The 24,339-nt window shown below is 33.5% G+C and overlaps 1 protein-coding gene across 2 annotated transcripts; it reads right to left on the bottom strand.

Moving 5' to 3' along the window:
- Positions 1–9,674: 9,674 nt before the first annotated feature.
- On the bottom strand, positions 9,675–16,094 carry LOC107916359 (ABC transporter C family member 8). 2 transcript variants are annotated; one of them, XM_016845618.2, is made up of 13 exons: positions 15,981–16,094; positions 15,834–15,890; positions 13,591–15,530; positions 13,175–13,495; positions 12,798–12,884; positions 12,090–12,701; positions 11,821–11,985; positions 11,430–11,724; positions 11,134–11,348; positions 10,684–10,989; positions 10,544–10,607; positions 10,216–10,455; positions 9,675–10,024 (listed from the first exon to the last, which is right to left on the bottom strand). In XM_016845618.2, exons 2-13 carry the CDS (start codon positions 15,856–15,858, stop codon positions 9,906–9,908), a joined length of 4,389 nt encoding a protein of 1,462 aa, XP_016701107.1. In that variant the 5' UTR covers positions 15,859–15,890; positions 15,981–16,094; the 3' UTR covers positions 9,675–9,905. The 2 variants fall into 2 exon arrangements, with proteins under 2 accessions (XP_016701107.1, XP_040958884.1); XM_041102950.1 differs by lacking the exon at positions 15,981–16,094 and having other exon boundaries at positions 15,834–15,974.
- Between the last annotated feature and the right edge of the window lie 8,245 nt (positions 16,095–24,339).

Below are 24,339 nucleotides of genomic sequence, written 5' to 3'. Positions count from 1 at the left end.
TTGCTACCAACCAGTGAGCATGTAGTATAGCGGGGTACTCCGGGAACTTGGATGTATGCGCCGCATTGAGATCTATGATTAATATGTGCGCCCCAAGACCATTGCGTATCATAATGCCTCGACTCGGGTTCCCAACTAAAGACACATTAACATTCCTATCGTCAGTCGCGCCTTCGTGATTGATACCATCCGGGACCTTGTCTAGATCAGGATCACTATAATCTTCAACCTCATGATCAGAAAAACCATTATTATCATATTCATCATCATCATCCACATCGGTCTCAATCACAACCAAATGTATTTGTAAACAGGGGCTCGGGTTAAGGTTCTCAAGCGCAGGTGAAGCATTAAGATTAATGTTGATACCGCGTACAGTCAATCACCTATCAACGTACGCTCTTGGAACCATCGTACACGGATCTTGAACTTCACGTTTTTCACCTAATTGAGTGGAATCTTCTTCTAGATCCACATCAGCTAACTCAAAAAACAATTGAATCGAATCAGTTTGGCAACTCCGATCCCAGCAACATAGTGAGACCATTGCCTCCACGTCTTCATTGTCTACAAGTTCCATCTCGGTAAATTTGATGGGATCTGTTAAATTTGGAAATTTGTAAAATAGTCTTGAAATCCTCCTCCCACAACGTCTAATAATTTTTGCACTAATCATTTCTTTTATATCATCAACCAAGACATTTCTATTAAATGCTATTTGTTGCCGACATTCAAATATACATTCAACTATTGTTGTCAAAATTATTTCATCAAAATAAACACATACGAAAAATTGATTATCCATATTCAATAGTAAATCTGTAAAAAAATTTAAATTTCTAAATATTTTATTTCAAAAAATATATATACTGGAAAAAAATAAAATTCATATATACTAACCTTACGAATTCTTCTATGTTTTCTCTTCTTCTACAACCAAAATTTTTTCCCCTTCTATTCTTATTTTTCAAAAACGTTAAGAAAACACTGCTTAAAGGTTCAACACTGAGTGCCACCTCTCTCTTACCCTCCACGAATTAAACACCGGTTAAACCCATATTTTTACCCAATATTACCTGTGTATAGGGAGAAAATACTAGTGCTGCCTCTCTCACACCTTCCACCCTTATTTTTTTTAAAAAACATCATTTTGTAATTATGTTTCAGTGATTAAGTCAAAAAAAATTAGATGCCGCCTCTTCTATGCCCTTCACCCCCTTAAACATACCATTTTGGTATTTATTTTTTGTTTTTGTATTATGTAGGTTAAAAAGCCGGACTCAAGTGTTGAGAATGAAAAAAAAGCTTTGTTTTGATCTTTGTTATCCAAAAAAGTGTAAGTACCTTAGATTTTATCAACTTTCCTTAAATGAGATAGTCTTGGAAATTGATATAATTGGTGAAAAAGGGGTAAATTACATCATTAGTCACTAAATTATAGGTAAGTTTTTGTTTTGGTCACTTAATTAAAAAAGTTACAATTTGGTCACTGAATTATTCAAAAGTTTTTATTTAATTCATTGGGTTGTTAAAACCGATGCTATATGGCTTTATCTATTTCCACTGCATGCACCCATTGAAAGCTCTCTTTTCCTTTCTCTTCTACAGTTCAGCTTTTTTTCATGAAATAGCTTTAGATGTCATGAATCTACGAAACAAAATTCAAACAGTTTTTTTCTCCCATCGTCAACACTGACCATCAAATTGACTAGCGATTTCTTGTCTATGTTGGAAAAGTTATGGTTCAAAAACAGATTTCTTGTCTAGCGAAAAAAATTTGAAAACCGAACCAGTTTGTGATATTTATAGCAATAAAATCTTTACCGAAATCGCACTTGTGTTTCCTGCTAGACTAATTCTTATCGTTCTCGGCTTTCAACCGAGCAGTCTTCTTCGCTATTCTCGTACCACGAACTACTTTGAGTGTGGGCTTAAATGATTCGAATCAAACATAGAATCAAAAATAGTTTTCTTTACTTTCAGTGTAAAAGCAAAATCTCTCTAAATAGAAACCGATAGAATTGTTATTCCAGAAAATAGAATTTATATTTAAAGAATAAACTCTCACTTTTTCAGGCAAAATAATACTATCTGGAAGTTGTGTATTTAGCCCTATTGATGTCATCTATTTATAGGGAGAAAAGGTAAAACCCTTTCTGAATTGTAGGAGTCTATTTCAATAGAATAACAAACTCCTGATCTAACTATGAGTAGATGAGGCGACAATCCTAGTTAAACAAACTAGGGTTTGCGAATCTCTTTAAACATGAGGGGCTTTTGGGTATCTCTCATATTAAGTATAATTACAAGTTTTTCTTGGACTTTTAACCTAATACTTTATAATTTGATCAAAGTCGATATTTGTTTTTCTATTTCCCAAAATAAACATCTCAAATTAATTTAAATAAATTATTTTCTCAATTAAATCATTTTCTCAACCTCATTCTAATTTCATTAAAATCATGACGACTTTACTGTGAAATAACCTCTAAAAAATTATTTAATATTTCTACATTCAATGGACTCACCATGACCAATAAATTTATTTCCAATTTTGAACTTCATTTATTCGAAAATCATAAATTGATTTTCAAGTCATTTTATTTTTATTTAGAGAAAACCACATTCATTTCCAAATGTTTCTCATTTCTCTAACTTTTTCATTTCTATCTATTTCTATTCATTTGATTTAACATGCAATTCATTTCTTGTTTCAACGAGTTAGAGGAGGAACCAATTGAACATATATGATTAGGGCTCAAATGATTTATAATTAAGTTCTAGCTTTTTGCCTATTACTTATAAATTCATTTAGTCATGAATTCATTTCACTATAGTATCGTGACTGAGCTTTCCCCAACGGCATACCATTACGAAAGCAACTCAATCAGTGCTCATCCAATGATGGGATAAATTTGTTCTCCCAATATGATCTTATTTTATCTTATGGTAACCATTACATTTTCTTTCATGAAAAGTTAAAGACTATTGTTGACACCATTTTTTTGATAAAATGAGGTCAACTTGGATTTTGAAAATGAAAATGAAAATGGGAGTCGTCACCAATCCTTTTTGATAAGGTGAGCATTCTCGATTATTTAGATTCAAAGAAGAAAATTGGAACCCAATATGTTAGGGCTCAATCCCCTCGAAGATCCCAAATCCTGAGTATTGCCTTTATTTTTATTTTTTAAAAATTTTTCCTTTTTTATTAATCTGGGTAAAAATTGATGTAATGTTGAAAAATCATATCTACAATTTCGATTGTATTTAAAAATACACCGTTTAAAACAAAAAGATGTCATACACGATTAATAATAATAACACCATATACATTGAGCATGATCATGACGTAATATACATAAATAAACAATTATATAGCTTTGATGCTAACAAATCCTAATGCCAACATGCATGAAATATAATGATGATGTACATAGCAATATACTAGTAACATTAATAACAACAACAATAATTATAATAAATATAAACCCAAATCTTGAAAGTGTTTCTAAAAAAAATAGCAAATAAATGAATAATGGAAGAAAATAGCACTAATAATGGCAAAAATAAAATAAATAAGCCCATAAAAAAATAAAATAACATAAAAAATAATATAAACTAGATTAGAAGTTACAAAAATAAATAAATAAATAAAACCCCTTCTCTTTTTTTAAAAGAAAAAAAGAAAAAAACATAACAAACAATAAAAGTTAAACAGGCCAAGGATTAAGTTGAAATTAGAATGAAATTCGGGGGGCAAACCCGCAAATAAAATAAAAGGGATCCTTCCGAACGCGCGCACTACATGGAGGGACCAAAAGAGTAATTTTCCCTTCTCCAAAACGCACAGCTTCAAGGGACCAGATTGAAAATACAATAGATTTCTCGAGGAAAAATTAAAAACAATAAAACACTTAATTGAAAAAACAGTAAAAAGCGGAAGGACTAGGGTAACAATTATACCCTAGTCACAAAACACGCGAATCCTTCAAGTAAATGGGTCGGGTCGCGCGCGGGTCGCGCAAAACGGCGCCGTTTGGCATTGAAACCCCCAATAAAACTACGTCATTTTCATTTGGTATAAATGTTAAAAAAAAAATCAGTTTCACCCCCTTTTTAAAAAAAATTTCAGAGAGCTTTGGAGCTCTCTCTCAAACCCCCAAATTTGGCCATGGTCGCTGGCCGTGGCCACTGCTGTAACGCCACCGTACGCGGCGGCTGGCGTCGCACGAAATAGCCTTTTACGCCCCATCGCATGGTTTCCTTGAGAGCCAAGCTCTCTCAACCCGCAAAAATAAGAAAAAGAAAATTTTCAACCCCTTTAGGCGCCCGAATCGAACAACGGAGGAGAAGCCCTCTAACGGCGAGGCCGCGACCATCCGGTAAGTCCCCTTTATTTTCTTTTATTATTAATATCTAGAAATAAAAGTAGATAAAACAAAAAAGAAAAAAATCTTACGAACAAAATAATAGAGAAAAAAAACCTTTGATCTGTTTTCTGCTTTTTATTTCTTTCTACTAATGTTTTTTTTTTACAAAAATCGGGAGAGAAAAATGTTACATTTTCTTTGGCTTTTATAGCCGAATGTATTTCTACTGTTATTGTTGTCCTTTTATTATGATAGTATTTTAATTTATATCTTAAAATGTAAAAAAAATATTATTTTAGTTTGTACTTTGTATTTTAAATTCATTATACATTTTGAGTCTATCGCGAATTTATTTTTATTTTATTTTTTCTATATTGTTATTTTAATTTTGTTTAAGATTGGATTTAAGTTTTGTTGATCATGGTTCTTCATTTTAAAATGTTTATGTATTTAATTTTTTTTTCAAACTCTTTTTAAATAAATCAATTTTTATTAATTCATTATTTTAATATTATTTTAATATTGGCTGAATATAATTTTTAAACTAATTATTAGAATAATTTTTAATATATGACACACTATTCTTTTAAATTATTATCCATATGATTTAAATTTATCAACATTATTTTAAATTCTTTTGTTAATTCGATACATTGTTATTTATGACATTATTTTAATATATATATGTGTGTATAAAATATATTATAATTTGTAACTTATAAAATTCTATTCTACGTTTTAAAATATTTATTCATTTAGATTATTTTGATTGGTTTACTTGTGATTAAATTATTTTTGTATTAATTATTCCCATTTTATTATTTGTAAGATTGATTATTAGTTTATTTGATTATAAATGTTGACGCATTATATGTTTGGTTGCTCCAAATTGTAGAATTAGTTTGCTATTCATCATTTGCTTTGTATATTGTTATTCAATTATATTGTTTGTAAGAATGACATTTCATTAAAGCATTATAATCGTTTTATTCCAAATTCCTAAAAAAGCTTGGTGTTTAATAGTTCTCGAGAGAATTGTGCCCTAACTTACTGGGCTTCAATTCTTCTCGATGAATTTACGTCATCAAGTATCCATTTTATTTAAACCATACAATTTTAAAATAAAGCATTTAAGATTTCAAGATGTTGGATCCTAACTTACTGGATATAACCTTTTGTTATCTTGATTTTAAAATAAAGGTAATATTTGGTGTTTAGGAATTTTAAGAAATTGAACCCTAACTTACTGGGTTTTGATTTCTCGATTGACCCAAATAACCAAGTATCCTTCTCAAAACATATGATTTTTTAAGACAAACTTAATTTTGAAGATTTGAAATGTTGCACTCTAACTTACTGAGTATGACAATTTATTTCTCTGGAATAAGTGAACATTATCATCCAATTCATTTTATTCAGGATAAAAGGATCGAATTTTAAAATCATTTCAAAATTTCGACATCAAGACATTAAACAATCAATTCGGTACCAATTTTGGGCGTCATGAGGGTACTAACCCTTCCTCGTGCGTAACCGACTCCCGAACCTGTTTTCTCAAAATTCGCAGACCTAAAATTATTTTCGAGGTGATCCGATCATACCACAATAAAAGATCGGTGGCGACTCCCATTTTATTTTCAAAGTCGATCCCCGTTTTTTAACATAAAAATAGTTTCGACATAAGTTATTTTTTCGTATTACGATCTGACCACGTAACACCGCTTAGTATTAATTTAAACATTAGACAACCAGTGAATCAATATTTTTTTCTATTTTGCTTTGCATGCAAAAACCACATGAGGACAATTATACAAAGTATATTAATGTAATCCATGAATTGTTTTATTAACTAATCTGTTTGAAAATTTTACAAATTTACAAATGAATATACTCAGAGTAAGAATATCATAAATGGTAATCACCTTATATGTGTAAAGAAAATAATTGAAAGAAAACATATTGAAGTAACTTTAGTTTTAGTAATGTGACAATAAAATATTGGAACTAAACCTTCATTAATATATGGCCCAAATGAATTTAAGTTTAATGTTCATAAAAGAAATATCGTTATTTACTTACTAAGCTCTTTGAGATGATCACATTAGTTGTTTAAAAACACATGTGAAAGCTTTTCCCGTGAAGATTGAACTAGCATCTTCAGAGGATCGCATCACCATTTGAAGTTTGAAAGAGTGTGAACAAGTAATGTTGTACTACATAAATGCTTAGACCATTTACAGAGTTTATAATTATATTGCCTTGTATTAGTAAGCGAAAAATGTATTCAATTTTGATAATTTATAAGATAAAATTTTGGTTTTTTAATTAGTTTGAGCATGTTCCATATATGAAACTGAACATTTGGAGGCTCCACAAATCACAATATCAACCATAATATAATCTTGCTCAAGGAAAAGCTGCACTTTTATTTTTATTCAATTTAGTCCAAACTTCATTTTCTTCCAATCTAGTTTCCTAGTCGTATGTTACTTTATTAATAATCTTTAGCTCGTTTCTTTAATCGTTGGAAAATTTACACTTTAGGTTATTCTACTTTTTTGACTTTATAGTTTGGTCTTTTTTTCCAAAATTTCATAATCATAATCATTTTCACAAAATTTATTTCCTGCAAATAAAATTAATTCCTCAAGACTTCACTTAATACGCTTATTTTCGAATTTTACCTAGAATTTCAGGGCATGGCTCTACATCTTGTTACCCTAAAGAAGACAACAAGCTTGTGGTTTTGTTCCTTAAAACCAAGGTTCGTATCAAATTTCTAAGAGCTTGGGTTGAAGTTTATGATCCATTTCTTTAGCAACATTATCCACAAGAGGGCACCCATCACCTTGATGATAGTAAAGCAATAGGTGGATGAAACTCTAAAAGAAATGTTACCTAATTTAACGTTGAAACTCTCCAAATAAAAAATTTAGACCACACCATCAGAATTGGAATATTTACTAATGGATTAAGAGATTGAGAGTTCAAGTCTCTTTCAAAGAAGTCGCCAAAGGTCTTCTTGTACCTGCTTGTAAGGGCGGAAAACTATATCAACGCTGAAGAAACTATGGTGGTCAAGCAACAACGAAATAAGTAAAAGAGGAGAAAGGGCATGGGAGAATTCTTCGGACGACGGTCCCCTCGATGCTTCCAAGATAATAAGACAAGGTGATCACCTTTGCAAAAGTACGATATTTATACACCCCTCAATAGACCTTGACGAGAAGTCCTTTTCGCTATAAAAAGAGACAACCTCACCAAACACGCAGAGAAATTAAGGTTAAGTATCAAGACAGACACCTTGAGGTATTGCCTTTTCCATAAAGACTAAAAACACATGATGGAAAAGTGTATCCACCTATGGAACCAAATCTAAAACTTGATCAAGAAAGGGTATCTTAGGCACAAAACCTACTTGATTAGGATTGAAGGATAGGCATGACTCTCTTCAGTCTGTTAACAATCACTTTCATAATTATCTTCTAAGCCAATGAACAGAGGCTTGTGGTTCAGAAATAAGAGAAGTTCTCAAGGCTAAGAACTTTCAGTATCGGTACAACTAAAAAACTGAGTTCCTAATGCTTTTAGAAATGGCATATTAAATTAAGCAATTTTAATCTTCTCATTAGAAACTTCTATAGACAACACACCAATCTCTTAGACCCCTAAGCTTAGGAAGAACTCTTTTTGAGACAATACCTAAAATTATCCATAACCTCTCCCCAACCCATAAATAGGAAGATAATGTGCTCCAGCGCACTCAAACCCACGTCCTCTTGTATTGACAACAATGCTCGTACCAATTAAACTAAAATTCAATCAGCTCACCTTAAATCTTATATATATATATATCATCTCTCTACTTTATGCTTTCCACACCAAAGTCAATGCCAAAAACTTTAAACTTTAATTCCTAAATCTTAAATTATTTATATCAAACATTAAAAGAATAATCCTAAATCTTTTAAATAATTATTTTGGTAAATTTGTTAAGGAGATTCTTAACATAAGCACATATTGTTAAATTATATTTTAAAAAATAATAAATAAAATGCGTGACAATTTTTTATCAAATGGACCAAATAATAATTTAAACTTATAAATTTTAACACCTTGAGAAATTTTTTTTCTAGAACCCCTAATCTCTAAATTGAAACCCAAAACCTCAATTTTTCAAGTATAAATTTTTTTAATGGTACAACTTACACAAATGAGTGAATTTAGAAATAATTACAAGGCACGAACTTTAAACCTTAAACACCAAGAAAAACAACAAGTGCATGTACAACATCAAGTTGCATGAATGGGTGTAATTAATCAAAACATAAATCTTTTAGTCATTTGTCAAAAGTTAGGAATGAGATTTCATTTAGAAATCACATCAACAAATTCTAAAATTTTTCTTTCCTTCCTCAATTTTCTAATATTATTATTCTATAAAGTATTACTGCAAAAATCTTTATAAAAATTGAGTTTCTTGTTATACATTGCTCAGTACTTAGTGAACTATTCTCGTTAGTACAAAACGTAAATAGTCATTGGCTTCATTGTATCCTGAGGTTAATTTGCTTTAAACTCTTTTACACAACAAAAATAGATGGGCAAATATAACCTTAAATATAGTAGCTTGATACACGTATTGGAATCTTATCCTATTTCTTCTTTTGCTGTTCGAATTCCGTTCATGTTTGAGGTTTTTTCTTACCGGAAATTTGTACTAACATTAACAAATCCATTTATCTGTAAAATAAGGGGCAAACTGAGAGTAGTGGAAGTTTCCAAGCAGGCGAAATCACAGAGAAGTCTGTTAAAATATTAGTGAAAGGTTATTATAATTTCTGGAAACAGATGCGATAGAAATAATTTTCTTCGTTTTTCTTATGTATATAACTTCAATCAATCATAAAAGAATCCTCAGAGATTGCTTATTTTATATGGATTTGTCTTTAATTTTATTAATAATTACTTTTTAAAATATATATATTTTTATTCTTTCTCTGCTTCTTGTCAGTTAATTGATTCATTATTTGGCTATATCCTAGAAATTTTTGGTAGCAAAATTATGTTTTTGCTACAATTCTTTGATGCAGGCAGTTTGGGTTAACTCACAGAGATATTTAATAGCAATGGTGAATTAATCTCTATCATGATTTTCTGTTTTTTTTTTTACCCATTTACTTTGACTAGTTTATAAAATGTGTTATAAGTACTTATTACATTGATTTGGGAAATAATGTTGGTTGAAAAGGATTTGGAAATTGAGATAGTAGTTGGTACAAAGAACATTAGACTAAATAATATAAAAATGAATTTTCTATTCAAGATAAATATTTGATACTCTCATTATAGTCTTCCATTATTCATATGGAAATAATGGGTACAAAGAGCTTGAATCCCTACAAATTTTCATGTATTCCTCTACCTTCCTAGAAATCAATAAGAACGGCTCTTGGAAGACTCTGGAAATTTTCTATTCAAGATAATAACACTACATGGTTGATCTTATTGTCATGCCAATATTTGTTCTAATCATTGATAATTTTTAATTGAATTCCTCCTGCAACTTGACCAATATTCAGCTACTAGCTTAGAAAAGGAAGATTTTGTTGCCATAAGGTTTGAAGGCTCATCATATTCCAACAATTTACCTGCACATATAATACTCGATCAACATTGAATTCATTTGATTGGTTTAGTCTCTTAGTATGAGAAAGGATTGCAGGGACCCGAATCCCAGATTTGCTAGTGAAATTGGAGTTCAAAATAATACATGCTGCAGTAATGTGATTATAACTTGGATCATTTGATTGATATTAGAAGTAGGAAAGAAGAGCTTTACCATAGGAGAGGACCATGACCATGTCACTGTCTATAACAGTTGGAACTCTATGAGCCACTGTTATGACGGTGCAATTTGAGAACTCTTCTCTTATAATTCTTTGCAAAATGGCATCGGTTGCAGAGTCTATTGAAGCAGTGGCTTCATCCAGCACCAGGATTCGGTTCCGTTTCAAGAGAACTCTTCCAAGGCAAAAGAGTTGCCGCTGCCCCACACTCCAATTCTCACCTTCATCACTCACTGTCAATTCAACAACAACGGCAGAACAATCATTTTTGGTCTGTTTAACTGAGAAAAGGCAATTTATCACAACTAAAATTCAACTCACCAGATGAATCTAGCTTGTTTGGCAGGGCTCTGATTGTTGTTTTAAGTTGACACTTCTCCAAAGCCTGCCACAGGAACATAAGGGTAAATTCCAAAAGCTCATTGTTAGAATTTTTTAATATCCATGATTAGTTGGTTCACCTTCCATATTTCATCATCTGAATAGAGGCCTAGGGGGTCTAAGTTAGTTCGAATGCTGCCTCTAAATAGAGTTGGCTCTTGAGGAATGATGCTAAGCTTCATTCTCAAATCTTTCAGTCCCATAGAGCATATATCAAGTCCATCTATAAGTACTCTCCCACTTGAAGGCTCTACTAGGCGAAACAAGGCGCTTATGAGCGTAGTTTTTCCACTTCCAGTCCGTCCAACAACTCCTACTCTGGTCCCTTCTAGGAAAGTGCAAGTGATTCCTTTGAGAACTAAAGGAGCATTCGAGCGATATCTTATCTAAACAAAGCATTGAATCAAATAACATGAATTAGTTGTATGATACCATATAAGACATAGATTTGGTTCAACTTCAAAGAAAACAAGTTCATCAGACTTTCAGCACCCTTTAAACCATTTTCCAGTTCAGATTCTTTTATTTACCTTCAGTTCTTGCAATTCGATCCTACCCTTATAGGGCCAAGAAGATGGTGGCCTGTTATCTTCTATAATTGCCGGAGGTTCTTCAGGTATGTTCATGAACTGTTTTATCCTTTCAACCGAAATCAAGTAGTTCAATAAGTTGCAGTACCAACGAGAAGCAAAAATTTGCGTGCTGGTCAGCGATAAAGCATAAGAGAGAGAGAGACCAACAAGTCCTGCAGATAAAAAAGTTTTAGATTAATGGCTTTGAACATTCTCTACTTGTCATGAAGATTGGTTAATAGAAATTATATTACCTGGTCTGGCTTGGTTTTTTGGAAGCAGAAGAACGAAAAATGCAGCAGTGAATACAGTAAGGTTTTGAAGTGTTTCAATCCTTAGAACTAGCCATTCCATGGCCGCATTAGAAAGAAAGAAAAGTGTGGCATCTGTGTTGACAAGCTTCAGATTATTTCTAAAGAATCTATCCACCATGTTAAAAGCTCTAATGGTGACCACCCCAAGCGAAGTCTCGGCTGCATAATTCATAACGGGAGCTTTCGTTGTTCCATTAATTCTTATGAGTTCCCTTGCAGAGGACATATAATACCGCTGCGGTTTGATGGAAAAAGATGTTAGGTGAAAAGCTCTTTCACCTTGGCAGTGAATGAGATTTGAGCAAATCAAGTGAAAAGAAAATGCATCCACCTGAATGTAGTTTACTGCTACCATAGCAAGAACAGCAACAATGAGAACTTGCCATGTAATGAACGCCATGGCTCCGATTGTTGCTATGAAATCAGTTGCACCAGCTGCCACAAAGACAATGGAAAATGGTATGTCGAAATCAAGGATACTCATATCTGATGAAGCCTGCAAGAGTTTATATAAAATGAATTTTAGTATCTCAGGAAAACACTCCAAGGGTACATGAAACATTATGTTAAGTCCGGGCTCATTGATAAATTTGGTCTTACTCGGGTCAGAATCCTCCCAACAGGAGTCGAATCAAAGAAAAACATTGGAGCTCTGAAGATGGAATTGATGAGACCAGAGGAGAATGCTTTAGAAGCTTTTAATCCTAGATGAGCACCATAATGGGATCTAAAAAACACAAAAACAGCACTAAGCGTGGCAATTCCACTGTAAACTCCTATCAACATGCTGCTGGTAATGTTAGGAATTTGTATAGCAAACGCCAGCCAGTAGGACGAAGCAACCCGAAGAACGGAAAACATAGACTGAGCCAATATGATTAAAGATAGATAAAGAAATCCTTTCGAGATCGAAACATAATCCATGAATGGCTTCCATCCAACATCGCCGATCTCTATTTCTTCATCTTGTGTTAATTGTATTCCAGACGGACCTTTCACCGAGCTCTCCCCTTCACTGATCTGTTTAGTTGGATAACATCTATTAGACATCTCTGCAGCTGTCTCTTGAGATTCTCCTCCACCGTCACCATTCAAAGTACCCAACGCAGTTATGGAATCTCTATGAGCATTCACAAGTTGCTCAAATGCTGTCCCAGCCATTAATAGCTCTTCATAGCTCCCTGATTGAGTAATTTGTCCACCATCCATAACCTAGGCAAAAAAGAACAAATAATTCTTTTGATAAAGCCAGAAAAACATAAGGATAGATTAAGAAAATATAAACATAGATCCGAACTCCGTATTTACCAAAATTCTATCAACTTGTGAGAGAAACTCCACTTGATGAGTCACCAAGATGACAGTTTTCTTCTCTAGTGCAGTCATAACACAATCCTGCAATCATAAAAGTTAGTTTGATTATGGTATAAAGAAAATTAAACTTGTATCTGTTGAGAGTTCTTCGGTTGAAGCGTTATAAATAAGTGACATGGGATGAATTGAATGACGATGGGAAGGAAGACTAGAACAGACTCGGTAGTTGGTAACAATGAGTGGAAATACAGGTGGTGGTTATAAGGTGGATTGAACTGGAGGAATAGGCTAAGCATGACCGAGCAATGACTGAGAAAAAGTAGAGATTGAGAGAGCTCTAGAGCCAAAACTAAGTGAAGAAGCTTTCTCACATTGAACAAAACAGAAGCTGTATGTGCATCAACAGCACTGAAAGGATCATCAAGAAGATAGACATCGGCATCATCATAGACTGCTCGAGCGAGTTGAATCCTTTGCTTCTGCCCTCCACTCATGTTAATCCCTCTCTGACCTATTTCTGTAAGATCTCCATGGTCAAAACAATTGATATCTTTATCGAGAGCACAAGCTTTAATGGCCTTGTCATATTTGTCTGCGTCCATCGGATTTCCATAGAGTATGTTGTTGCGAATTTTCCCACTCTGGATCCATGAAACTTGAGAAACATAGGCAATGGATCCAAACACGCTAACCTATAACAAGCATTAAGGGAAAAAGAACTATAATCAATGACAAAAAGACAATGCTTACTGAATGTGCATGTTGGAATACTTGTTTTGCAACTCACAGTTCCTGAAAGTTTCGGGATCTCTCCCAGCATTGCATACAAGATTGAGGATTTTCCAGCCCCGACTGGTCCGCAAACAGCTATCTTCTGCCCTCTTTTTATTTCTAGCTCCACATTTCTAAGTGTCGGACTTGCAATTTCAGGAACCCAACTGAAATTGCCTGCTTCTACTGTCACACTTTTATCAGAACTCTGCAGGGGAAATCTCCTTACTTCATCATGCCTGAGTTCATCATCAAGCAGAAAAGTGTTGATTCTCTCAAAAGAAACTTTGACTTGTATAAGAATCGAAAGTGCCTCAGGTAACATTCTAACAGGTTCTGACATGCTTCTTAGAGTTGCAAGAACTGTAAAAACGGTTCCAGCATTCATTGGGGCACTCCCAAATAGAGCACATCCCAAGAAGACAATTGAAGAAACAATGGTTGGAGAGATCCAATACAGGAAAGTGCCATAAGGCCTCAAAAACTGTTGTTTAGAAAGCCATTTGAACTCATTGCCACGTAAGGATTCGATCGAGCTCTTGAATTTCTCCTCCCAGGATTGCAACTTAATGATCTTCATGTTGTTTAAGATCTCAGAAATGGCTCTCAATCTCTCATCTTGTGAGATCATAAATTCAGATTGGCACTTTTGTATGATCTTTGCAAATGGCGTGTTAAGGAATCCACATATGGCAAGAGGGACTGTACCGAGTATAGCACCAAAACCAACAACAGAGAAAAGGACTCCAATAGACATGAAAAGCTGCAATACAAGACTCCAAGTCGAATGAAACCACCATGGAAACTCTCCCATTCTGTAGGCATCTACAGCTATGTAATTCACAATGTCCCCAGTCGAATGTCTCTGCCTTCCTGAACTCGAAAGCTTCAGCTGTTTCTGATAGACTGCCACCATTAGTGCCGATCTCATCCTCATTCCAGACCTCCTCGAAGAAAAATACCAATACCTCTGCGACAATGACTCGACAACCTTAGAAACAACGAGGCATCCTAGTAAAACAATACCCTTCTGCAGGTTTTCCTCTTCCTGGTTTGAATAATTTACAAAAGCATATAGCAATAATGGAAGTGCTGCAACAGCAATTGTCCTAAGAACTGCACAAACTGCTATAATCATATTTTCCATAAAGTAGACTTTTGTTATGGCCCTAAGTACCAAGTTATTTCTATCACTTGAGCCTCCCTCTATTATAAGGGACTCCCATGCATTAGCAAACTTTTGGTATGCCAAATTGGATTCATCTTCAGCACTAATAGAAGGGATGTCTTCGAGAGCTAAGGGTCTCAAGTAACCCCTGGAAAGCAAAGGATTAATCCAAGAAAATGACAATTTGCTAAAGAAATTGGCCTCACAAACTTCTATCTGGTCTTTTTCTTCCTTTTCCTCTAATAGAGATTCTGATAGACTCTCATGTTTCCTATCCAAATCAATGAAGTTTCTAAAGGCAGAAAACAACAGCAATATGTTCACAAGCCATGGGAAAATGTCGAATATTTCTATCCGGTGTGTTCTATATAGGACTTCAATATGAAGAATCGAAACCAGTAAAGTGAATGACACCCACCACACGGAGATGAGAATTTTCACCGGTTGTGATGTATGAACAAGCAATGAAACTGATAATGAAATCCAAATTAATCCCCTGATAAGCTCAATCAACCAGCTCAAGCTATGAAATCCACCATTTCTTGCTATTAGATTCCATAAACCAACACTAAGATACAGTACACTAATGAGAGCACAACAGATAGAAACAACAATGGAGATCCTGTCCCTTTTGTTCACAACTCTGCGTTGCTGTTTTATGACTGAACGTACATACAAAAGTAGATAGAAAACAAAGAGGAACACCAGGTTTATGAAATCTATGATGGTTCTTTGAATGCAGAATGAACCAAAATCAAGTTTCCCTTCACAAATTAAAGTGAACCCCTCTGCATATCCATCACAATATTTAGAATTAGCATATTTTCGTACTGTAAAAGCAATAATAACAAAGGTCAGTCCAACAGGAAGACACTGATATAGATTACGAACATATTGTCTGCATTACAAAATATTTGAACGGATCATGATGTTATCTTACACTTAGACAATAACTAGTGATGGTTTAAAAAGATCTTAGTCACACGTACAAGGCGATACATGTTCATGCAAGATGAAGTATATAATTAATGATAAAAATCCAGTAAGCATTAATCAAACAGGTGAATGAAAATGAGCAAATAAAGGTGTACCAAGTAAGGTCCTGAAGGAAGCCATAGCTGATAGTTGAAGATTCAATGTCAAGCTGTCTGTAAATCGCACAGTAGATTAGTTCAGCGTTAGGGGCTCTATGTGTTTAGGCAAAAATATTGAAGTGGATAAAGTGAAAGGAAACCTACTCTCATTCACTTCAGCTATTCCACAGAAGATGCCATCATAGATCAACGAAACCCCCCCCCCCCAAGTCCACCGATTTATTCCATCTTATCGTGGTGTTCGTTGGTTGTTTTTTTGACCGCTTTAGCTTAGTAGATTGCTTCCACTTGAATACTATATGTATTCGAAGAAAGCATGATGGTATAAAAATATAATCTTTCAAAAATATTTTTAAATTTTAATATATACATATTATTTTTTGACCGCTTTAGCTTAGTAGATTGCTTCCACTTGAATACTATATGTATTCGAAGAAAGCATGATGGTATAAAAATATAATCTTTCAAAAATATTTTTAAATTTTAATATATACATATTAAATACATACCCACACATATCATATTTTCGTCCATAAATTCCGTTTTGTTTCCCCATAATTTCATAATCTAAGTATTCACCTGTCATTATCCTTACGTCACTTCATGAACAAGGAATTAAGACACAGCTTTCTCAAAGTCAATGAAACAAAATACTATATAAATTAGCAGTCTTTTTTTTTAAATATATATAAAAGGCAAAACATATTACAACTCATTATTTTGTCTGCTACCAGCTTCCAAATCATACTGCAAAAGGACTTTGACTTCCTCTGGAGGACACGAGAACTCATAAAAACCCAATTGCCTGTTATTCATCATGCCAGCCATGACATTAGCTGCCAAATTTAAGTAAACTACTACCGGTTGAAATTAAATAAGTGGGAAAAACAATATATAAATGTGGATGTCCATATTCTACTCTCTTCATTTATGAGATAAAACCCCTTCCTTCATTATGAAAGTAAATATGCAAATTGCTTAATGTATATGTTAATGAAGTACTTAAGTAAGCTTCATTTGCATGTGTTGCATTGAATGACAATGACTTATAAATAGAACCTTTGTATGAGTGAAAATGAGATACAAAAAAATTCTATGTTGATTTGATCTATTGTTTACTTTAAGTGTTTTTTTATTTGATTATTTTATAACATGTTATCAACACGAGCTTCTACAAGTTCATAGTGAAGTTCACGTCATTGCGACTTTATATAACTTACTTGTATAGCTCCCGTTGAACTATATACGTAATTGCAATGTCAGATCTTGCCAAACTTGAATTTGCGGCCCTAAACATTTCAGGCAAAAATTATTTATAATGAGTGCTAGATGGTGAAATTCACCTAGACGCTAAAGGTCTAGGAAATACTATATTAGCATATGAAGAAGCATCTAATCACGACAAGGCAAAAGTAATGATTTTCATCCCTCAGCATCTACATAAAGGATTAAAAGTGGAATATCTCACTATGAAAGGCCCTCTTAAGCTGTGGAATAATTTGAAAGAATGATTTGACTATCAGAAAACAGTGATGCTCCCTAAAGCTTGTTATGATTGGATGCACTTATGGTTGCAGAATTTTAAAACTATAAGTGAATACAATTCAGAACTTTCCAAAATTAGTTCTCAACTGAAATTATGTGGAGAAAACATAACTAAGGAGGACTTGTTAGAGAAAATATTTTCAACATTTCATACTACTAATGTGCTCCTACTATAACAATACCATGAAAAAGGTTTTAAAAGGTATTCTGAATTGATTTCATGCATTTTGGTGGCTGAGCAAAATAATTAGTTGTTGATGAAAAACCATGGAATTCGTCCCACTGGTTTTGGATCATTCCCTAAAGTGAATGTAGTAGTACACAATAATTATGAAAACAGAAAATATAAAGGTCATGGTCGTGGTCGTATTAATGGATGTAGTGGGGGACGTGGTCGAGGACGTACTACTAATCGTTATCATGGTGGCCATAACAATAACACTTCTAACCACCAAAAAAAGAATAACAATGAAGGACAATAAAGAGGTGGTCAAAATAATCCTTCAAAATTTGTTGAGAATTTATGCTACTAATGTGGTTGAAGGGGCATTAGTCATGTACATGTCGCACGTCTAAGCATTTAGTAAAACTTTGTCAAGCATCCATTAAAAAGAATAGAAAGAATATAAAGACAAATTTTATATCCCAAAATGATGAAATGGGGGCAAAATATGAAGATATTCACTATGATACTAAAACTGGTCATGCCTACAAGGGTGATGAATTTCATGACCTTGATAATATAACTCACCTGGATTTGGCAAATTTCTTTGAGAATCATTACAAAAATTGATGTTATTTTGATATTTTTATGTTGTTTTAAGTATGCTTTATTTTCTGGCATAAAGAATAAGTTATATATATTCAATACATATTTACAACATTTCTTTTATTATATTTTGTTTATTTTTATGAAGAATACGGATATTCAATAAAATTTCGTTGGACCAAAGATCAATAGAGACATGTGTCTTGCAAATAGTGCTCAACACACACGATACTCAAAGATAAAAAATATTTGTCTCATTTGACAATAAGTGATGTCCATGTTAATACAATATCAGGTAGTTCAAAACTTATTGAAGGCTATTATATTATTACCTAAAGGGAAAATTTTGTCATTGATGATGTTTTATTTTCCACTAAGTCTCAAAGAAATTTATTGAGGTTTAAAGGTATCCGTCTTAATGGATATCATATTGAGACTATGGATGAGAAAAATATTGAATATCTATATATTACAAATATTGAATGTGGAAAGAAATATGTTTTGGAAAGACTATATGTTTTTCATCAAGTTTATATTATACATATATTAGTTCAATTGAGACACATGTTACTACAAACTAGAAGTTTGTAGAACCACATACTTTTACTATTTGGCATAACCGATTAGGCCATCCTGAATCTATTATGATGTGAAGAATAATCGAGAATTCAATTAGGCACCCATTAAAGAACTAGAAGATTCTTAAATTCAAGGATTTATCTTATGTTGCTTGTTCTCAAGGAAAATTAATTATTAGACCATCACCAGCTAAAGTTGGGATTGAATCTCCCGCATTTTTGAAATGTATTCAAGGTGATATATGTGGGTCTATTCATCCACCATGTGAATCATGCAGATATTTTATGGTATTGATAGATGCATCTAGTAAGTGGTCACATGCTCGCAACCTAGCGTTTGCAAGACTACTTGCTTAAATAATTCGATTAAAAGCACATTTTCCGAATTATGCAAGCAAATATTTGTGTTGATAATGCTAGTGAGTTTCCGTCTCAAGCTTTCAATAATTATTGTATGTCAATTGGGATAAAATTTGAATATATTGTAGCTGATGTTCACATACAAAACAGTTTAGGTGAATATTTTTATCAAATGCCTCCAACTAATGGCTAGGTCATTGCTTATGAGAACAAAACTCCCTGTGACAGCTTAGGGATATGCTATTTTGCATGCAACAGCACTTGTGCACATCAGACCAACAAGTTATAAGAAATACTCCCCATTACAATTGACTTTTAGTTAGAAGCTAAATATTTCCCATCTTAGAATTTTTGGATGTATGATATATGTTCCAATTGCTCCACCACAACGCACAAAGATGATACCTCAAAGGAGGTTGGGAATATATAATAGTTATGAATCTCCTATAATTAAGTATGTTGAACCATTAACTGGAGATTTATTTACTGCATAACTTTTTATTGTCACTTTGATGAAACAACATTCCCAACATTAAGGGAAGAGAAAATACATCTGGTAAAAGAAATATTATGGAATGGGTTATCATTATCTCAATTAGATCCTCGTACAAGTCAAAGTGAACAAAAAGTTCAAAGAATAATACATTTGCTAAACATCACCAATCAACTACTAAATTCATTTACTGACCTAAAGAGAATTACAAAATCTCACATACCAGCTGAAAATGCTTCAATACGAATTGATGTCCCAATAGGACAAATTGTTAGTGCAAAAAAAAGTAATTCACACCTAAAGCATGAAAGACCGGTCGGTTCTAAAGATAAAAATCCTCATAAAATGAAAGGAATAAATATTCAAAATGGTCATATTATGTAGGAAAGTTCCCAAGAAGGGGTCAAATATATAACTAATCAAAAAAACCCCAGACAAGGTTCAGGTACTTGAAAATAGTGATAACGAAGAGATCTCAATAAGTTATGTTACTTCAGGAAAAAGATAGAACCAGACAAATATAGTTTTCGACAATAATTTTCTTATAATGTTGCTATTAAAATGGAAAAAGAAAATGAGAATCCTGAGCATAAATCTATTGAGGAATGTAGAAATAGAAAAGATTGGCCAAAATGGAAAGATGCAATTCAATCATAATTGAATTAACTTTCTAAACGTGAGGTTTTTTGACCTATAGTCCAAACACCTAAAGATGTAAAGCCTGTAGCATATAAATGGGTATTTGTGCAAAAATGAAATGAGAAAAATGAAGTTGTAAGATTTAAAGCACGACTTGTAGCACAATGATTTTCGCAATCACAACATTGATTACGAAGAGACATATTCTCCTGTGGTGGATGCAATCATATTTAGATACCTTATTAGTCTGGCAGTACATGAAAAACTTGACATGCATCTAATGGATGTTGTTACAGCCTATTTGTATGGTACACATTATAGTGAAATTTATATAAAAATCCTTGAAGGATTTAAAAGCCTAGAAGGATATAGAGTTTCTCGGGAAATTTGCTTGATCAAATTAAAGAAAAGTTTTTATGGATTCAAACAATCTGGACATATGTGGTATGACCATCTCAGTGAATATTTGTTAAAAGAAAGTTATAAAAGTGATCCAATCTATCCATGTGTTTTTATAAAAAGGTCTGGATCAGACTTTGTGATAATTGCTATTTATGTTGATGATCTAAATATTATTCGAACTCTTGAAGAGCTTTAAAATGCAGTAAATTATTTAGAGAAAGATTTTGAGATGAAAGATCTTGGAAACCTACAAATCAAGCATTTAAAAGATGAAATTCATGTCCATCACTCAACTTATACGAAAAAAATCTTAAAGAAATTTTACATGGATAAAGCACATCCATTGGGTACCCTAATGGTTGTACGATCATTAGATGTGAATAAAGATCAACTTCGTCCTTGCAAAAATTATGAAGAGTTTCTTGATCCTAAAGTACCATATCTAAGTGTCATAGGGGCATTGGTGTATCTTGCAAACAACACAAGACCTGATATAGCTTTTGTTGTAAACTTGTTAGCAAGATTTAGTTCTTCTCCAGCACGTACACATTGGAATGGAATTAAACATGTATTTAGATATCTCAAGGAGACCATTGATATGAGGTTATTTTATTCAAATAATTAAAAATCCCTATTAGTCAGTTATGTTGATGCTAGATATTTATCGGATCTACATAAAGGTCGACCTCAAATGGAATATTTATTTAAATGTGGAGTTACTGCCATATCATGGCGTTCAGCAAAGCAAATATTAACTGTCGCCTCTTCAAATCATGCAGAAATAATTGCAATGCATGAGGTAAGTTGAAAGTGTGTTTGGTTAAGGTTATTGACCCAACATATTCAAAAGATATGTAATTTGCCTTTACAGGAAAAGTTGTCAACTATTTTATACGGAGATAATGCAGTATGTATAGCTCAATTAAAGGATGGTTACCTCAAAGGTGACAGAACATGTAACACCCCCATACCCGACCCGGTCACCAAGTCAAGGCATCAGGATGTCACATTCATTGCTGAAGCAACTACTGAAAATTTCACATCAATATATCATATTATTTAATTAATATAGATCATTGACTCATTTCAGTAATAATTGAATTTACGATAGAACTAATTATGAGTTAAATCAGCTCATTAAAACATCCACAATTGATCAAAGGCAAAATTGAATAGTTCATAAAAAATTTTGAACTGTCGTCGCGAAGTTCCGGTTTCCATGTCGTGACATGGCGAACTTGTCATCGTGACGTCTTCTCCATTTTCCTACAAGTTCCATGTTTTATTTTTGATGCGGAATCCCGGATCTAGTCACAAGAGAAACACAAATTAGAAATAAAACGAGAATAAAATTAGTTAAATAATAAATAAATAAATAAATAAAAAGGATAGATTTGCCCTATGGAACCCTTGGTTAACTTGTAACCAAAAACGCCAATGATTGAGCGGCTCCCTACGAAACCCCTAGAAGAAGAACCTCTAGAAACACCGATGAACGGGAAAGAAATTTGAATATTTGCAGCTCCGAAATACCCCCGAAAGTAACAAACTCCAAACTAAATAGCAAGAGAAGAATCACTCTACTCTAAAAAAATTTGCCTCACACAAATTTGAAAGAAAACAAATACTCTTCCTTTTATTCTCTTTCAATGTGTAGAAAACAAGTCTATTTATAGGCAAATTACAAGAGTGATTGAATCCTAATAAAAACTCTTTAAAGAGTAATTGAATCCTAATAAAACTCTTTAAAATTATCTAAGAAAATAAATAAATAATAACCTAACCAATAAAATTACTTAACTCATAAATGATGTATCCCAACCAATGAGAATTAAGTAAATAATAATAATAATAAGATACATAAAAAATTAATCCACCAATTTATGGGCTTTTACTATTCCAATATTGGTCCAGTGAATTGCATTCCCATATTTATCAATGTCACGAACATGATGAATTAAATTTGTCGCAACAAAGTCTTGGACAAAAGCATTCATCTTTGATTTTAATTGTCGTGCCTTGCTTCGAGTGATTGGACCACTAGGAAAGACAACCCTTTGAGTGTCACCTCCTTGGCTCGTATCATTCTCCCCCTCTTCAAGAAGATTCGTCCTCGAATCTAAACCTACATCAAATTCAAAAGGAGAAAGATTAGAAACATTGAAAGTAGCACTAACACTATACTCACCAGGAAGATCAATGCGATAAGCATTGTCATTTATTTTCTCGAGTACTTGGAATGGTCCATCTCCTCGTGCTTCAAGTTTATTCTTTCTCTTAGAAGGAAATACATCCTCAAAATCCTGCAAAAGATTAACAAAACAACTAGGCAAATGTGTATTAGGGTTAGTCAAAACGAAGTTTTCCCTAAACCTAATAATTACAAATGTTTGTTTTGTACAAGGAGCAAATTTGATATCTCGAAACCTAGCGAATAAACTCACTTTCTCATCTCGTGACTTGTGTGTGCAATCACTCACCAATGTTGGGCCTTTAAGTTGGCTTTTAACACTAATGGCCTCTTTACTCTTAGCCTTTTTCAATGATTTTACCTCACTTCCCTTACCCATCTCACTAGCAAGTTTGAGTTGATCATTGTAGACTTCTTGAGGAGGAAGTGGAGCCAAAGTAAACTTCTTTCCAAGGAATACAAAAGTATATTGGTTAAGGAAACCATCATGATTTACTCGTCGATCAAACTGCCATGACCGTCCAAGTAATATGTGCCCAGCTTGCATTGGAACAATATCACACAAAACTTTATCAGAGTATCTACCAATGGAAAATGAAACTAAGCATTGTTTAGATACTTTTACCTCCCCACTATCATTCAGCCATTGCAAGCGGTATGGCCTTGGATGCTTCACACAAGGTAGGCCAAGTTTCTCAACAAGCGAAGAACTCACCACATTGGTGCAACTTCCACTATCGATGATCAATGAACTAGGTTGTCCACCAATCAAACATCTCGTGTGGAAAATGTTATCTCTTTGTTCACGCCCTTCCTCTTTAAACTGGACATTTAAAGCCCTTCGAGTAACAAGTGCTTTCTCACCATACTCCAAGTATTCTTCATACTCATCATGAGCATGCACATCATCAGCATCTTCCAAAGGAGGCATCTCATCTTCGTTATCAGACTCAAAATCAACCTCGCCATCTTCTCGAATCACCAATGACTTTTTATTAGGGTATTCTCGAGCATAGTGACCCCTTCCTTGGCATTTGAAGCAGGTAATATCTTTTGGCTGCTTAATGGCACTAGGAGAAGTAGAAGAAGAAGATGGAGCTTGATTAGTAAAAGTAGAACCTTTAAATGAACTAGGCATACCTCTATCTTTGGAGTAAGTTCTAGGCTTATTTGGCTTGAACCGTGCATCTCTCCCATTCCACAATCTATCATCTTGTTTTTGCCAATTTTCTCTCCAAGCAGGATTAGAAACTGAACTAGCACCTCTTGGTGTCCCTTTCTTTCGTAATTGCTTTTCAATGGTGAGTGCAATTTGAAGCATCTCTTCAACATCCATGTAGTGTTGTAACTCAACTCGATTTGCAATCTCAGGCTTTAGGCCGGCAAGGAATCTAGCCATAGTTGCCTCAGCCTCTTCAACAAGATTGGCTCTAATCTGAATAGTCTCTATCTCTTTGTAGCAATCATCCACAGATCTATCTCCTTGAACAAGATGTTGGAGTCTTTGATGGAGTTCTCGATAATAG

This window comes from Gossypium hirsutum, chromosome D10, assembly GCF_007990345.1.
Source record: "Gossypium hirsutum isolate 1008001.06 chromosome D10, Gossypium_hirsutum_v2.1, whole genome shotgun sequence".
Classification (NCBI taxonomy): domain Eukaryota; kingdom Viridiplantae; phylum Streptophyta; class Magnoliopsida; order Malvales; family Malvaceae; genus Gossypium; species Gossypium hirsutum.
Note: the sequence above shows the minus strand (reverse complement) of the source record. Positions and strands in the feature narration are given on the sequence as shown.

What these genes read in the sequence shown, in the direction of transcription:
- LOC107916359 (XM_016845618.2), bottom strand. Translation starts at nt 15,858, where the DNA reads ATGGCTTCCTTCAGGACCTTACTTG. An exon ending in AAACAAGCTAGATTCATCTG is followed by an intron (nt 10,456 to 10,543) that starts GTGAGTTGAATT and finishes TTGAATTGACAG; the next exon opens with TGAGTGATGAAGGTGAGAAT. An exon ending in GGTCATGGTCCTCTCCTATG is followed by an intron (nt 10,025 to 10,215) that starts GTAAAGCTCTTC and finishes TTATATGTGCAG; the next exon opens with GTAAATTGTTGGAATATGAT.